Source organism: Telmatherina bonti (assembly GCF_933228915.1).
Source record: "Telmatherina bonti genome assembly, chromosome: 2".
NCBI lineage: Eukaryota > Metazoa > Chordata > Actinopteri > Atheriniformes > Telmatherinidae > Telmatherina > Telmatherina bonti.
In genome coordinates, this window is record NC_136620.1 from 27,489,742 (window position 1) to 27,508,365 (window position 18,624).

The 18,624-nt window shown below is 38.2% G+C and overlaps 1 protein-coding gene across 1 annotated transcript; it reads left to right on the forward strand.

Annotated features, from left to right (window-relative positions):
* Positions 1-256: 256 nt before the first annotated feature.
* Positions 257-16,212, forward strand: LOC306770648 (disintegrin and metalloproteinase domain-containing protein 10-like). Its single transcript, XM_079259539.1, has 16 exons — positions 257-407; positions 2,241-2,391; positions 4,542-4,660; positions 5,759-5,917; positions 6,456-6,556; positions 6,965-7,114; positions 8,065-8,157; positions 8,253-8,436; positions 8,663-8,826; positions 8,947-9,130; positions 10,362-10,512; positions 10,599-10,782; positions 10,890-10,998; positions 11,119-11,339; positions 11,433-11,559; positions 13,319-16,212. The coding sequence occupies exons 1-16, from the start codon at positions 341-343 to the stop codon at positions 13,522-13,524; spliced, it is 2,370 nt and encodes a 789-aa protein (XP_079115665.1). The 5' UTR covers positions 257-340; the 3' UTR covers positions 13,525-16,212.
* Positions 16,213-18,624: the final 2,412 nt, after the last annotated feature.

Below are 18,624 nucleotides of genomic sequence, written 5' to 3' on the forward strand. Positions count from 1 at the left end.
TTACATTTTACTATTTTGTAATAAATATGTGGTAATCTAAATATTAAACGATCATTTTTATTTCAACGTCTGTGTCCAATTGTATCTGTAATAGATTGTCTCTGTGATGTATACTTTGCACACATTGCGTTGTACACGGAGTGCTGTGCCTGGGCGTGCAGGCATGTTTTCAGGCCTGGATCGTGAATGCTTTTGGGGGAAGGGATTTCAGCTTCCCTGCGTCTGACGTCACGACGTTGGCAATAGAGGAGGCGATGAGAGGAAGCTGCAATAAACACACAGGGCGTCTGCGCCTATCTAAATAGGACAATAAAGTGAAAACGGCATCAATGCTTTAACAATGGATTTGTCACACATGGTTCTTCTTAAAGTTTTCCTCTTCGCGTACTTGCTAAATTGCACCCAAGGTGAGTCAAACATTTTAAGAAAAAAAAACCTCACGGGTCTGTGACGATTCCAAGAAGCAGCGTCTGAGAGAGGAGCAGAAATCCCGATAGCCCGCTAGCTAACGGAAGGGATCAGCAGGGCCTGCTTGTTATGATGAGGACTGCACCCTTTTCGCCGTATTACTTCAAGCCGAAGAAAGAAACGAAGCGTAAAAGCTGACTGGAATTTATGTACTTCATGTGTATACGCCAACATTGCTGGTTTACGTTTGTGTGTTGTCATAATTTTGTGTTCAGGTTTGGTGTGGTTTTGTTGTTCCCGTACGGATAGCGCCGACAGCCATTGTTATGAGAATATGGAGATGCAGACCGGCTAAACGGACTGTTAGCTGCGTGCTAACTACGCCTTAGCTGCTAGCGTTCACACTGAAGTCAAATCTCAGTCCAGATACTGAAATGGTCCCGCATAAGGCCTGTGTAGACAATTTGTACGGGGCAAGTTTGAAGCTCTGAACATATTAATTTTTTTCATTTCGATCTTTTTCTGCCAATTTTACTTACTTTTGTAACTGTTTTATTATACGATTAAAAGTCAATTATATTAAATATTTTTTAGTCATAATTGTTTGTTTATTTTTTTAAAATAAATAAAATCACTCAGTAAAATGGTATTAATGATAAAGAGAAGCATACTTATAGCACCAGTCACCTAAGTGCTGCTTGCTAATAGTTGGCTTTTAAATAATTACATCCCTAAAACTATTTTGCAGTGTATGTCTAACTTTTTGAAGATCTAGGGCAGCTTTAAAGTCCTTTATCAAATTGTCAAAAGGAGTCTTTACTACTGTGTGTCCATATGACTTTTGTTACTACTGTAAGTTCACATATGAAAAGTCTTTAGCATTATTTTGAATTTTCTGACCCACACCCCCTCAAAAGAAATTTAGGATTAATTTCTTTAGGCTTCCTATAAGGTTGAGAAATATAGTCATTTCAGACCTATAGTCATGGCCCTCACTTCTCAGTAACCTTAATGAAAAATTTAATGTTACCACCTAAATATTTCATACTACTTAAGAACGATGTGTCGCTGAAGGCTGGTGTACTTATCCATACTTTCTACATAGCGTTACTGTATCGCAGTCCTTTATGGCTCAGTGGTTGTTACCGCCCAGGGAGTCCTTAATACATGCTCCCTTTTCACAGAAAATACTGTCTTACAGGTTATAGATGTTTTGCACCAACTGTCGTCTCTATCTCTGATACTCTGATCTATTCAGTTGTATAGCAAGCTAAGTTATCTTCACAGCAGATATTTTTCTACAACAAAAATCTTGTGTTTTCTTACAAAGGAGTTTGTCTGAGTGGTGAGACTGTTGAGATGCTTAAGAATCCTTTCCCCTCAAACCCACCACCTACTCCTTTGTTGGTGAATTAATTATGCTGTGGTGTTGGGGGCTGTTGTTAACCACAGCTCCATTACTGGCATTTATTTGATTAGAATAGTTGGAGTTTAATGTTAAGATACACAATATTTGGATTTGCTGTCTTTTTCCAAATAAAAAATCGTCCTCCATGTTAAATATCTGTTATTAACATATGCAGTGACTCATTTATTCATTCAGATATTTTTGTACCGCTTCCATTTTACAGGCTCAGTTCAGGTTTGAGTATTCATAGCTTGTGGTATGTTACCAAATTGTCAGTTTCTGCTAAGAATAAGTGATGTGACTACTTTTTGTATTGTTCCATTGTAACCTGTTCATACAACTTAGACTGAGTTTGTATGTATGCAGCAAAGGTGACAGTGCTATTGTTCTCTTTAACAGATGTTTCTGTGTTTTTTCATTATAGGACAGTACAGGAATCCTCTGAATAAGTACATCCGTCACTATGAAGGCCTGTCCTACAACACAGAGCTTGTTCACAGCAAACATCAGAGAGCCAAGAGGGCCCTCTCTCACGAAGACAAGTTCCTTCATTTAGATTTCCATGCCCATGGAAGGTTTGTTTGCTCTTTTTTTTTTTTTTTTTTTTTTTAAACTATTTGTACTGATACTATCTTGATCTGAAAATGTCAGTGTTTTTGTCTCTGCATTTATTTGTTTAAAAATCCAAACTAATCCTATATACCTATATTATTTCAGAGTAATGTGTCCTGTTAGCTGTCATCCTTAGTGTGATTTTTATTTGTTTTATATTTAATTCCATTCAAAGAAATTATGAAAGTAGCAGTGGACATTTCCTTATCAATGCCTACGTGAATGTGTTTTTTACTTGTGTGCTTTAGTTTTTTTCTGTCGTTTCCATGGTCTGAGTTGGAGCCAAATGATTCATCAGTTGGTTAAATGCCAGGGAAAAATTAAAAAGGCATTCACTTTTTATGTGTTCTGAATCGTACAGATTTCTTGCTTCCATTTTTCTTAAGTGATAATATCTGCGTAATCTGAGGACTGAAGATTAATGTTGAGACAAAACAAGCTATGTAAATACATGAGGTATGGCTCCAATGACTGTGCTGACAGATAAATTTATACTCTAAATACATGTGAGTTGTTCTGATTTACTGCAATGTAAATAAATGCAGATCAAACAAAGCAGAAAATATAGATGTTTATATATGATTAGAGTATTTCTGTACACGGTAAACCTGAGTTGGAGAGCATTGATGAACGAATAAATGCGTCAAATCCTTGTATTTCAGAGAGGTTGTGGTGTTTGAAACTGTGTACTGCTCATGAAAAACTCGCAACCATCTAGGTTAAAACTAGGAAAAGGCTGTTTATCATCCTGCTCCCAACAGTTCCTGCTGTTCTAATTCTGCCTAATAGCAAAATGTGGGATAAGAGCTGTCCAAACAAACGCACGGAAGGAAGATGTCTCTTCCTCTGAAAAGCAGGAAACTGTCAGCTTCTTTTCCTTTGGAAATTCTGACAAACAACAGACACAAGACACATTGGATTTGTTACACACCATCCACCTTTTCTTGATTTTAACTAAAATTCTGAATGGCTAAAAACACCTTTGTGTGTAAATGGTCCAAACATTTAAAATAAAAACTAGTTTATAAAGTTACTTGGTAGTAGTGTAGGGTAACAATACTTTTCAAACAGTAATTAGTTTTGCTGCTGCGCTACTCATGTCGAAATACTCTACATTACCAGTTGGTACAAAACAGTGATCTAAATTACACTTAACACTGCTTGACAGGAAAGTTTTTTTTCACACATCTTGAATAGTTACCACATTCGTCTGAGTCTGTTGCCTCTTTTTTTCTCACAATCCCAAACTGACTCCATGATGCTGAGATCAAGGCACTTTGGTGGCCATGCCATCTGTTGTAGGACTCCCTGTTTGTCCTCTGTGATTCTTGTATATTTTTGTCTCAGTACCATACAGTTTGGGGGCCAAAATCTGTCTTCATGAGGCAGTGAAAGAAAATTAGAACATGTAGTGTCTTAAAAACACAACACTGTGTCTTAAAGAGCTAAAACACATGGGTGACGTATCAAAAGAAGTTAATTATACATGAACATAAGAAAATTGTGGAGAATTGGCCCAATACTTTCTCCATGATTTACTACAGAAGAGTTTCTACTGGGAAAACTCAAAAGTAGTATCTCGATTGGGGGCACAGGAGGCAGAACCTTAACCCTCCACAATATGAAATTTGCAGTGGATTTTGGAAAAAAAAAGACTCTTCTTTGTGCAGAGGTTTTTTAATTAGAGACCGTCTCAATTAGAGACTTTGTAAACAGGATAACAAACTACGAGCTTGGGAATTTTTCATCCATCTGAAAAGACAAGCTGATGCATGTGTTGGAGTGTGTGGAAATTAAGTATTAAAATGTGAGTGGAAAATAATCAAAATTAAAAAACCTTATTGTTGCAGGACGCGCTACCTCCCAGTTTATCATTTAACAAGATTAAATCTGTTGTTTCTTCTGTGCAACAACACAAAGCTGTCTGTGCTCGCGCTTTCAGCCCTTTTTGTTCATTCTTATTTGAATGTTGCTTTTTGACAAAGATGTGTTCAATTTTACTTATGACAAATTAGGCAAATTCAGGATATGCATCTACATCTGCAGGCTTGCACTTTGACAGAATAAATCTTGGCAGTTTTGTGACCCACATTGTGACTCTGTGCCATTTCAGGCATTTTAATTTACGAATGAAGAGGGACACCACCTTGTTTGCCCCAGATTTGAAAGTGGAAGTTTCAGGAGAAGAGATTCCATATGATATCTCTCATATCTACACTGGAGAAATTTATGGTAAGATTATCACTTCGGTATAATTGCTTTGATCTGTCACTACCGTGGTGCACTCATGGACATTTTTCAAGTAGCTCTTTGTGTTTGTGATGGCACGATGAGAATATCTGGAGCCTCTCCAGTGAGGCAGGATGAGTGGCTTATGGAGGTAACTTCAGGTTCATCTCTGGATTTTAAGTAACACGAATCCAGTTTACTTCTTACCAGACCATGTTACCCTGGCCACTTATACTGTAAAGCTAACTTCTTTCAGAGCAGGTTACATCCCAAATGCAGAGATCAACATTGAAAAGTAATACTTTTCAACAAATTTTAGATAATGAAAAAAATTTTAAAAAGCTTTGGTGCGTGGACAGGAAGTGAGTCTCTAAGCAACTCTTCAGTGCTTGCTTCACTGTTTGTGAGAAATATGTCATCAAAAAGGGAATGCTTATTGTAGCCTTTTCTACATTGCATGTGTTCGCGGTTTCAGATTCGTCCAGCTGCATTAAATTATATGTATATGCTCACATTCACACCCACATACACCTATCTGATATATTAATTTCAGTCTTGTTTCCTTACATTTTCTGACCTTGGGTAAAACAATCTGAACTGAGACATTTACAGTGTAGCCATAGAGGTGATTCACTTTTTTTTGTTATTGCAAAGATCATTTAACACAGCCTGTGTTGCACCTGATAGTATCAAGCTTGATGAAACTTGCTCATGTACCTCATCTGACACACACTCAGAAATAGTTAGATATAATCATGTTTTATAAGTTAACAGCAATATTTATTGACTAATCAAGATATTTTCATTGTCTGCATTTTTTTATCTGACCTTCCTGCTTTGAGTGCAGAAGCTGCAATTCTTTTCAGCCTGTCATGAATATATGGTATATTATCAGTCACCCTCTGTCAACTCCACATTAATACACATGTAGCTCAAGTCAGAAAACTTGGGTTGACTGACCAAGATGACAAACAGCATTGTAGTACCACTTAAAGAGATCTCTATTAAGATAAGTTAAGCCAGATCACTTGGAGAGTACAGAGTAAAGAACCCTGACCCCGTTTGGTTACTCTGAAACAAACTTGTGTGTTTTATTCTCAGGTGAGAAAGGTACCCTGACTCATGGCTCCATTGTAGATGGTAAGTTTGAGGGTTTTATACAGAGCTACCATGGCACTTACTATGTGGAACCAGCTGAGCGATACTTGGAGGGCAAAGACGTGCCATTCCACTCTGTCATCTACCACGAAGACGATATACGTGAGTCCCTAGCAACATCACCTACACAAATACTTGGACAAACTAATTTGCTTCTATTAAGTATGTGTGATTTGATACATGTACATGAAAACATGTGACAGGGAAAGTGCAAGGTTAGAGCAGCTGAGCTGATGAAGGCAGATTGGTGTGATTGCCCCCCTAGGGAGCAATAATACCCGGGGTGCTCATTAGCTGACTAACACTCTCTCAGGCTACTGGCTTATTTAGGCAGTCTACACAATTTTGATAGCAATTGTGAGCACCAAGTACACTTACACTAGACCAGTAACCTTTAATTTCAAATCATCTGTGTATACATTGCATGTGGCTGAGAGGCAAATTAAACAGGATTGTGAGTGGAATTACTAATGAGAGCGACAGGAAAGCAACAACACACACAGCAAAGCTAGGCTCAAGTGGTGTGTAAGTACTTCCATTAGCTGATCATGAATAGCACCAGGAATAGAGTGACTCAGTGGGTTAAGTAGCTGTCATTGTCTTCATAATCCAAACAGTGTTGTCTGCCTCTGTCACTCAGACTATCCACACAAGTATGGCCCAGATGGGGGCTGTGCTGATAGCTCTGTGTTTGAAAGGATGACAAAGTACCAAGCCTCAGCTGTAGACGATCCAACCAAGGTGAATTCACAACACACAAAAAAATCTTTAACAAAAACCCCAATAAGGTTTAGTAAAATGCTTCTTTCTTGTGTGTTTTATACAGTATAAATTTGTAATTTGCATGAGTTGATTTTATATTCTGGTAATGTTTACTTGTCTCAAAGTATTAAACTGAAAAAAAAAAAACAAAATAAAAAAATAATGCCAAAAGAAAACGGAGTAGGACATTAGCTGTTGTTACTTTTTTACTTTTTATTCATGCCCCACCAGTTTTCTGAAACTGACAGAGAAAGTTCATGGTCTCTGCAGAAATCCAGTTATACCTAAAAATACCTCACATTATTTATTTACTCACTATTGGGCTTTATATATGTTTTAGTTAACAAAGTATGTGCTACCCTCCCTCACATGTGCTGCTTATATCAGGAGCTTCACACTGAGCCTGACTCAGACGACCCTGTACTGCTGAGGAGAAAGAGGATGGCCCAGGCTGAGAAAAACACCTGCCAGCTTTTCATCCAGACTGACCACCTCTTCTTCAAGTACTACAAAACCCGAGAAGCTGTCATAGCTCAGGTACACACACATACAGTACACTGTATTTCACACAAGCCATTACTTTAACCACGAAGAATAACTGTAATTATTAGTACAGCATACATTGCCTTAATTAAAATAAGAAAAGTCAAACTGGATCACCTTTATCTTAAATTTATGTGAGATCAGTTCAATAATGTGCAGTGCTGTAACATTCAGCTGCTCCCATCACTCTGGATTAGGGTAAATCTGGACTCACCATAGTACGTGACCTGTTTCTTATTCTCCAGAGTCCAGTCTTTATATTCTCTACAATTTTTCTTTTCTTATAGCTACACAACTTTGTAGGTCCAAACCTCCATTTCTCTCTTCCTTGCGAATGTGAAAATGCCTTTTCTTCACATGTCGCTGTGACTGTTGCATTCCTTCTGTTCGATTTCACCAAATGTTCAAGTGATATCTGACCATGAACACATTTTTAAGCCACATTTTTTTCCCCCTCCAAAGATTATGTTCTTCTTTGTTCTTTGCTTCAAACCAGCAACATGATCCTTCTTAAACAGAGGAACTTAATTTCCATGACCACAGGATCTTCCAACATAGCTGGAACAACACATTAGTTGGGGTTAAATGTCTTTTTGCCTGCTGAAATGTTTTAATCACTGCAGCAGTCTTCCAGTGGGAAGCTCCTTCCTATTTACATTTTTAAGCCAGGTGTAAGTTATACAGTTGCACTAACTGGAAAAGTCATTCACTATGATGATCTACAAGCTCTAAAAAAAAAAATCCTAGATGGATTTCTATTTTTAGAAATTGCTTAATTGAGAAAGTCATGTTTTAGAATTCACTTCATTATAGTTTAACACAGTATTCATTTGTGTAGTTGATAGGCTGGTTAGTCTGTGACCTGAACTCTTCTGCCATTTGCCTGTTTTTTATTTTGTTTTTGGGTTTTTTTGTGTGTGTGAATATACGTCTTCAACTTTCAGATCTCCAGTCATGTCAAGGCCATTGATGCTATATATCAGGGCACAGACTTTATTGGGATTCGGAATATTAGCTTCATGGTGAGAAGGATCAGGGTAAGTCTTGTGCCAGTCGCCTGCTTTTTGGTTTCTGTTGCAGTTTTTGGTCTCTGCTCTTTCTCTGAACTCCTCCTCCTTGTCCTTGTGCATAGATCAATACAACCAGTGATGAGAGAGACAAGTCCAACCCATTCCGCTTTGCCAACATCGGTGTGGAAAAGTTCCTCGAGCTGAACTCTGAACAGAACCACGATGAGTACTGCTTGGCCTACGTTTTTACCGACAGAGATTTTGATGATGGGGTGTTGGGATTGGCCTGGGTGGGAGCGCCCTCAGGTACTTAAAGATAGTTTTCAGTGAGAGGTCACGTCTATGCTAACAGAATTTAACAGAATTTAACATATATAATATATATATAAACATTTCAATTAATGCTGTTTTCAGCTGGGTCTTATTATATAAAATTACTTTTACTATTACTCTTATTTCTGCAAAAGTCTTGATGATTTGTCACTGTCCTTTTAAGGAAAGATTTTCACCAAGTTGTGTTTTTCCATCCTAGGGAGCTCTGGAGGCATCTGTGAAAAAAGCAAGCTGTACTCTGATGGAAAAAAGAAGTCTCTTAACACTGGTATTATCACTGTACAGAACTACGCCTCCCACGTACCTCCAAAAGTCTCTCATATCACATTCGCACATGAAGTAGGACACAACTTTGGCTCTCCGGTAAGTTATTTTACATGTGCCACATTTACATGTGGTTAAAAAGAAATAATAATTCCAGCAGTTCAATCCCTTCTTCTTCTAACCTTTTGATTTTTTTCCCCCCCCCCTCTTTGCCATAAGCATGACTCTGGATCTGAGTGTACCCCAGGAGAATCCAAAAGCCAAGACATGAAGGAAAAGGGCAATTATATCATGTATGCAAGAGCCACATCAGGAGACAAACTCAACAACAATAAGTTCTCCTCCTGCAGTATTCGCAACATCAGCCAGGTGCTGGACAAGAAGAGAGGCAACTGCTTTGTTGGTACGTTTTATTGCTTTCCACTGACCTTCACATGAACTTTTCCTTCGGAGAATATTCTGACTCTGCCGTCCCTGCATGTAGAGTGGAGTTATTCCAAATTCAGGCAGCTATACTCGCTGGTAGTAACTTTGAAACACAGGTTTTCAAAGAACATCTTTTATTATGACTATGAATTCATACATTTTGACTATAGTACAAATTTAAGTGGATGGTAAATTCCACACAAATGTAACAGTAATATTATTACAATAAAATAGATTATACATTGGCAGCATGTACTCCTTAGTCTTCAGGCTCTATTCTACACTGTCTTGTTTTTATTCATCATTCTTTATTTTAAGAATAGATTAAAAAAAAAAAAAAAAAAAAAAAGAACAGATAAAACCTAAATAATGTATCTTAATATTGTGTTTGCTCCAGTCAACCTCTTTTTGTGGGAAACATGATTGTGGGGAATTATTTTTCTTTTTAAATGACCCAGTCTTAGTAAAGGCTGCCCCTTATTTATTGTAGAAATAATGTTACATCAAGTCAATATTTTGCAGTGCAAGTATAAATGCTTTATTTCCACTGTTTTGCCGTCTTTTGAGCTAATGCCTGGTTAAGTTTGTCTTTTCCTTTTTTTTGATAATCTCTTTGATGGCAGCCAGGATATCTTTCGAATGGCTATCTTTCTGGCGTGGTGGATGGATTAAATTATTATTATTATTATTTATCTAATTCTTTTTTAAATTACATTTTCTGGTAAAGTGCGCAGGTTTATGCTTTATTATGTATTAAGTTTGTTCCCCAACTTTTTTCCTTGTCCAGATAGATTACACACTTGTCAAATATGTCAAATCACAAGCAGCATAAAAACATTCTTAAAAGTCACTCATTAAACATGATAAAGAGAATAGATTATCAAGTACTGGATTAATTTGCTGAAAACCATCTACATTTGCTGCTGTTTTAAGTCTTTAACATTTTATCTTGGCTGATGCAACTGGAAACCTTTTTAGGGGCCTAAAGCCTGTCCTACCACATCTTCTGCTGCCAGATATTTCTCCACTAACAAACTGCTCCACAGAACTTCTCACATTGGTCTTCAGAAAACTCTTTTTTATATTTGGTTTTCTGAAGCAGCATTCTTGAAACAGTTTGGTGTTTTAAAGTGATTTTCATAGTCAACATCTGATTTCTCATCAATCTCTAACATCACATATTTATTAACTTGCTTCCTCTCATACAGAGTCTGGGCAGCCCATCTGTGGAAACGGCCTGGTCGAACCGGGAGAAGAATGTGACTGCGGCTACGGTGATCAGTGCAGGGACGAATGCTGCTATGATGCCGACCAGCCTGACGACAAGAAATGTAAATTAAAGCCCAACAAAGTCTGCAGGTAGGTGTGCATGTCTCTGTGTGCCTGGCGAAGTGTGATCTGCCAACTCATGTGTGACAAGCCTTGACACTTGTCTATCCCATCAGCCCCAGCCAGGGTCCATGTTGTACTCGGGAGTGTATTTACAAGGGTCGAAATGAGAAATGCAGAGAGGAGTCTGAGTGTGCTCACCAGGGCATGTGTAATGGGGTCAGCTCCATGTGCCCCACATCTGAGCCCAAGGCCAACTTCACCGCCTGCCACGGAGAAACTCAAGTTTGCCTCAACGGGGTAAGTGGCAGAACATTTAACACCTGGATGAACTGGTTGTTATAGCAACATTATATTCATACCAGTCACTGTCTGATCTCATCTGTCCTGTCGCTCCTCCCCCACAGGGCTGCTCCGGCTCCATCTGCGAGAAGTATGGGCTTGAGGCGTGCACCTGTGCCAGCAAAGATGGCAAGGATGAGACGGAGCTTTGTCATGTTTGCTGCATGGAAAAGAGTGAGTCATCTTTCTTCTTTCTTAGCTTTCCTTACATTTTTTGATTATATATGAAATCTGCATGAAATTGTGTCTTTTGTTATTTGCTATGTGTTGACTTCCAGCAATCTATCTCCACAGTGAATCCCAACACGTGCAGCAGCACAGGATCAGAGCGCCTGGCTCGTTTCTTCACTAAAAAAGTAACCACGCTGCCAGCCGGTTCACCTTGCAACGATTTCAAGGGCTACTGCGATGTGTTCATGAAGTGCCGACTGGTGGATGCAGATGGACCACTTGCCAGGCTAAAGAAGGCCATCTTCAACCCAGAGCTCTATGAGAACATCGCAGAGTGGATTGTGGTATGTGTCGGATGTTTTGATGGAAATTGAACAGTTAGTTGCTATGCAGGGTGAGTTGGTTCACCTTTGATTTGTGCTCTTTTCTCCTCCTAGGCTCATTGGTGGGCAGTGCTGCTGATGGGCATTGCCCTCATCATGCTCATGGCTGGTTTTATTAAAATCTGTAGTGTGCATACACCAAGCAGCAACCCTAAGCTTCCCCCTCCCAAACCACTTCCAGGTGAGTCCAGTCATCTACAGAGAAATTTGCCTGAGAATTTGAGCATTGACATTGTAATGTACGTGTGCGCAATAGTCGCATCGCACGTCCTGCAATGTAGGTTTGTTTATTGCCAATGACAGAAATCAAAACTTTTATGGTTTAAAAAAACATTTACTCAAGACTGAGCACAATAAAAGTAAGCAATAAAAGAATTACTGTCAAATACAGACTAAATCAAAACTTGTAACATTCACAAAAGAGGTAAGATCAGTGCAGGGTAATTGTCATAATGACAGGAATGCAGCGTAACTTAAATGGCTATTCGAGTTGCTGAAATATCCTGTATTTTTTTCATATCACAATATATATTGCAGTGTTGGAAAAAATTGCTGTGTCAGTTTTTTCTAATGTTGTGCAGCCCAACTCAAAATATTTAACTTTTGTTTTGCTTTAACTTAGTTCTTGGTAAAATAATTAGCAAATGTGGATAGTAGATGGTAGATAACAGCACCTGAGATCTGGGTGTCCCCAAGGAAAGATGTGTGTTAGTGAAGCTATTTAAATGTACTTAGCAGTTTCTGATCACACTGAGATACAGTTTAAGATCACACACATCTCATTTGTGCACACAGATATATGATCTTTATATGTCTTATTCATTACTAATGAATACATGGGCATGTTTATTATCCACAATTATGAGTTCACAGATCAGTCTTTGTTTTTCTGCTGACCAGGGCAGTGTGTTGTTGTGCTCAGTAGTTGTATTTACTCTGTGAAGCTATTCAGATTCCCTTAGCTAAAAGCCTTTCAGAAATGTATGCAGTGATATAACAACTCTGTACTCTATACTCTTGCAAGTCATTTAGGATAAAAGCATATGCTAAATGAATGTAATGCACACATATAAATTGTGTAGTTGTAAATCAATGCATTTTCTGCCATGATTATCAGCTAATGCTGCCCACTGTAAAGAGATTTCATATGCAGTGGAAAACAGCATGGATGAGTCAAGCTGAGTCTAAATGTATTCCACTGTGTACCTTGTTTAAAATGCCTTTTAAAATACAGGAATCAGCTACTTCAGAAATAATGCCAGTGAAGAGTTGGTGCAACCTATAATTATTGTAAGAACTGATTTTCCTTTTTCTGAAACTGTGTCCTGGTCCACAGTTGCAGGAAATGGCCCGTCTCTTCTCCACGTTGTTTTATATGTGTAATTTTTGGCCAATAGGTACTTTAAAACCTCATTGTAAACTGCAGGCTTATGCACTGCTCACAGAACAAGCGCTGTCTGCATTTCCAGACATCAGTATGTATACTACTTAAAGCTTAAATCTGTGTTTTACTGCAATGTTTATACAGTTGTCATAAAGGGCATTTTTTAAAAATTATTTTATATAAACAAATTACCCCCCCCCACCCCCACCCCCACCCCAAACTGATAGAAAACATAATGATAGCATTTAGGTTGATGTAGTTTATGGATGTGATGCATTTCTGTCCTGTACTGCTTAGTTTTGTCTGAGTAAAAACCCAACAAAGCAAAGCTACTTTCTGAAGCGTCCCTAAACCAACCTATTGAACACAAGAAGACATTCTTTTTTTCAGTCTCTCCTTTTCTACCTGCTGCAGCAGATTTTGCCAACCACGGAGCATTTATTTGACATTCGATTTCCTATAAAAACCATTTTCATCACTGTTTTAGACTAATTGCCACAAACTGCAGTAACTGGCTGTAGAAATTCTCGGTCTTAACGTCTCTCATTTCTGATAGGCACATTGAAGAGACGACGAGCGCAGCAGCATGCTAGCTCCCAGGTGCAGCACCAGTCCCAGCACCCTCATCAGCATGGCCACAGCGGACATGGTGGTCATGGTGGCCAGCGGCAATCCAGGAGCCAGCCCCAGCGGCAGGCACAACCCCAGAGGCACCACCGTCAGCCCAGAGAGAACTATCAGATGGGCCAGATGAGACGCTGAGACCCCGCACCCACCCCCCCACCCCCCAATGCCTTGGCTCCTCCTTGTGCCTACAGAGGGAAACAAAAGCGTCACTCCACCCAAAGAAAAGCCTGACATGGTTAATACTCATCATATCCAACATCTACAGACAGACCACACGATGAAAACAAAACATTTCACAACTCAGTTGGCTCTTTGTGGAGTGGACTTGACCATCAGCCATTTCCAATGCAGTGCAATCCAGCATTGTTTCCATTCTTTCTTTTTTTCTTTCCTTTTTTTTTTCTAAGGAGTGCCAAGGAGTTAAAGAATCATGTGTAGCTTCTACATTCTGTGATGTGATTTTTCGTTGTATTGCAACGTCTTTTTTTGAGTGACAAGCCCATGGCTGCTGGTGAATTGTTCTGTGCTTTCTTTCGCCATTCTAGCCTGGAATGAGAGACACTCCGTGGGGATTTTGCGGCACTTTTGTGATTTACACATGTCAAACGGCAAAAGACACAGGCTCTGGTCTCCCGTGCAGACAGTCTTCTGCATGTGACTGTAAATATTTAGTGTATCATAAGTGAAAACAAACTATTTCTTCTACTGTAAATGTGTAATTCTTCACTTTTTTCTTTTTATTTCTTTGGTTAGTGCTCTCAGGATTTTTAACACATAAATGAAGGAGCGATGGTTGTCATGAGTACCTGGACGTTGCTGTTGAGTTCTCCTTACAATCCATTCAGGTGGATCACTTTCACTCCTGTTAGATACCTACGTTTTCATTTTGAACAACAAGGTGGTCACATCCCACTTTTATTTTTCTTTTTTTTTTACTTTTCTGCTTAAAGTCTCTTTTTTTTCTTTTTTTTGTCTGCTACAATAACATTTTACCCATGTTGCGCAACAAGCAAAAGGATGTCTAGCATTATGTAAACAGAAAGGGAGGATCACCTAGTTTGGCACAACATTTACTGTCTTTAATGTTTTGTTTTTGATAATGAATGAAAACCACTGAAGCTGACGATGTCCAGATATGAAGAGAAGGGGAGGTGAAGGCTGCTGTGAATTAGTGTAGAAATGAGTGTGTCATGTTACAGAGTTAGTTTACATGAGCGTGGAAAATAAATTTTTAAAATGACTAAAAAAAAAAAAAAGTAAGATTAAGTCATTCTATTATTCTTCAGATAGCAAAGCTAAGAACTTTTCAATGTGGGCATGCAGACACATTTATTAAATGTGACGATTAATTGACCAAGGTCTGTAATATTTGTATGTCATGCAACACGATTTACTTTGACAGCTATTAATGTTTGTCTTAAAGCAACTGGAAAGAGAAGCATAATTCAGCACTATTGTCACATTTTTCACTAACCTATTCCCTCTGTGTTCATTTCAACCACAGGAAGCTGTTTGATCTGTATGTTTTCCACACCTTTTAAAAACTCTGCAGCTATCTCCTGGTTGCTTCTTATCGAGGACTGAAGGCTTGTGAGTGCAGGATGTTTACATCAGAGTGCCATAAATCTTTATAGAGTGAATCTTTGTGCACAGGTTTTCTGAAATGCAGGAAGCACCTGGAAGGGAATGAATGAAGAGATGTGATTGTTTTCGTGGGATTGTGTGACCTCGGGTGCTTTCTTCCCTCACTGCAGCAAAGGGGTGTTTTAGAGAACAACTACCTAACCTGAAATTGTGAAGCAATTGTGACAATGTGGTGCAAAATGCTGACAGTTTGCCTACAGAATACCTCTGAATGGGGGAGAGATGAAGCACAACAGATTATGCATTATGTGTTGTGTAAGGACAGTTTTTTTGGGGGGGGTTCTTACTTCATTTAATCCTGGCACTGTTCTTTTTAAATGCATGCAACACTAATCACAACTAATATCTCACAACAGTGTCCGGATGGTTGTCATAATCACACGTGCTCCGGAGCGCGACATGGAAAATAACATGCCTCGCTTTCTTTCACGCAGCAGATGAATCGGGCAGGTTGGCAGTTGCTGTAACTTCTCATGTCTGTACAAAATGGAGCTATTTTTAAAGTTTTGTCTCCCGGGCCAAATCACATCTGGTAGGCCTGAAAAATTTACTTGTAAAATTGTACAGAACTTGGAAAATTTGCATTTCATTTGAAAAATGAAAATTACATTTTGATACTTTTAATTTTTCATTTCTTTTCTCTTTTTTTGTATTTGAATTCCAGAGTAACTTGTTCAAAATGTTCAAATGTGACAAACTTTCCTCTAAGTTATTTATGTTCTTATATGTGCTAGTTGAACTGCAGTTTGCTTATGATGATTTTCACCACCGTCATCAATGGGGAAAAAAAAAACAATTCAGTGTGATGGAGTTAATGTTACATTCTCATTTTTGTCTTTCTAATCCTGTGGCATGGTTTGGGTAGAAGAGCAGATGAAAATGCCTGTAAATTTAATTTTCTTTTTAATTTCGTAGTCTTGATAAAACTTTTTAGATAAATGTGCACTGAAAAATGTCCAAATTAAGTTGAAATGTTGTAGGTGATGTAGGCCGAAAGAACACAAGATTAAAGAGTAATACTACTGTCTGATTTTAATGTTCACTGTGTTTTATACAGTATCCAAAATTTTTGTTCACTTTGAACATTTTTACTAAAAAAAACAAAAAAACTTCAAATTGTATTGTGCAAAGAGATGTAATTTTTGGAGTACTTGAAATGCATTAATTAAAAGACTCGTTCAAAATAAAATAGACCCCTGTTTACTGTCTACATTGTGTTCACTTTTTGGCTTCATGTTTCTATTCTATTCTATTCTATTCTACAGTCATTTAGCAGATGCTTTTATCCAAAGCACCTTACATACCAGAGTGAGAATAACACAAGCATGAATCAAACATTAGAGGACATCATAGAAAGGTGCCAGTGGACTGCTGCAGGTCTGGTTGAAGGTGTTGACATGAAGTGCTACAGGCCTTTTTTTTATTTATTTTATTTTTTTTTCTTTCCCACCCCACAATAGTCTTTGTCAAAATACAAAAAATGAATACCACAATATTTTTTGCAAAGAACTGGACAAAATTTTCCAACTTCTCTGACAAATATTGTTAAACTTAAGTGCAGAAGTGCTGAGTCTTCAGCTTTCTCTTTAAAGTAGACAAGGACAGAGTTTGAGAGGTCATTCCACCATCATATGGAGACATGGCAACGTATGCAGAGCTTTGTGGTATTGGAAGGGCTTCTGATATGATTCATAAGATGAAAATCAATATGTTTGGTTAAATTGGAAATATTTCATTATGATTGTTGTAGGAAGAGCATCCTAATATATATGATATGGCGCAGCCACCTTAATGGCACTTTTTCTGTATCCAATGTGATACAGAAAGATCAAAGCTTGTTGAACCTGATAGAAAACATAACAGTGCCTACTCAGGCTAGTACAAACATTTGCATAAGCATAAAATTGCATAAGCAGGGATGTCCACTGTCACATAAATGAACCTCTCCCTAGTTAGAGAGCTCAATAAAATTCCGACACAGAAACTTGTAAGAAGGATTAATTTCTGTCTCAGCTAAAATAATCATCAATCATGTAATGGTAAATTTAGCAAAATAGCAGAGGATGGTTTCGATCCATCGACCTCTGGGTTATGGGCCCAGCACGCTTCCGCTGCGCCACTCTGCTTACGAAGAGGAGGCCTGGATACTATGATACATCACTATACAGGAAGGTAGAGCTATTATCCATGGTGTCGTTATATTTGTTTCATATTGTGCTTGCTTTCGTGTATGTATCTTTCATGTATTTCATTAAGTTTAAGTGCATATGTTGTCATAAAAAATCTGGAAAAGGGGATTTTGATCTCCTTTTCTTTTCCACTTAAATAGATTATTTAGTGTTTTAAACATCCGTATTGTTACTGAATCGTCATCAGTCTCGCTAATGCAGTTCAGAGACTTTGCCAGCAGAGGGAGCAGCTGCTTAATAAAAATGCTGAGCAGCTTGTTTTAGATCAGAAAGCATCCCTTCAGCTTTGTTTCTAGTCGACCACACACATCAGTGACCTAACTCTGAATCATTTGTTGCCTTTGAAATGTTGAAATTTAGTTGAATAAGGTTTGGAGAAAGAGATAGATTTTTATCTGTTTTTAGCCACATGACTCCAAGCTGTAACATCCTCCACATGTTGTTTCCCTCATAATCATTGACTCTGCTTCATTGATGTGTTTGATGATATAACGGCCATATAAGCACAATACATCAGATTCTGAAAGCATGCATTTGCACATGCAATGAAATGTGGCCTGAGATTGATTTTCAATGCACATGCTCTTCTGCTGTTGCTGTTGTGACACGATTGAGTTTAGTCACTCACACAACAGGTTAAGTCCATTATTTTCTGAATTTGCGCTTGTGGTTCTCTCCACTTGCATGCTGCTCTGTCTGTAGAACAGCATCCTTAACACAGAGAATCAATAGTGTATGCTGGCTTCTTTCTCTGTGAGGTGATGTTGGGTGTTTGAGCAGGACTTTTGGTTTCTTCTCCTTATGACAAAGGGTAATTGTAAAAGTGACAGCATGCAGAATGTCACCCTGACTGAACTGAGATACAACTTGCCCCTGTCTACCATTGGAAACAGCAAAACAAACTCTGAACTCTGGAAGCATAAAAGTAACTCTCAGGGTCAAGTTTGGACTTATTAGAATAGTGCATCTAATAAAATAAAAATGCTCAATTTCTATTTTTTCTAATGCAGATGACTGGTGTCATGCTAATTGTTTACAATAAGCAGCATTCCTAAACTACTGAACACAATCCTAAAGCAAATCAATGGACTTAAAAGTTAGCTCTGCTTTGAAAAGCATCTTGTTCACATTAGGTTTATTTGGTGTGCTTGTGTGATTTTGCTTTTTCTCTTCGATTTTGCAGCCAATGCTTCTTCATAACTTGGCTAATCAGTGCACCATTATGTCTCATTCAGAGACTGGACTATAGTAGAGACAAGTGGTAAGAATCATGTGAAAATTAACACAAACGTTAATAGATTTTTACTTCCATTCCACTAGTTATTCCACTAGTAGGAAGTATCATCGTACAACAAACAATTGTCTGCATTAGCAGAACATTTGATTTTAAACAGATGGACAT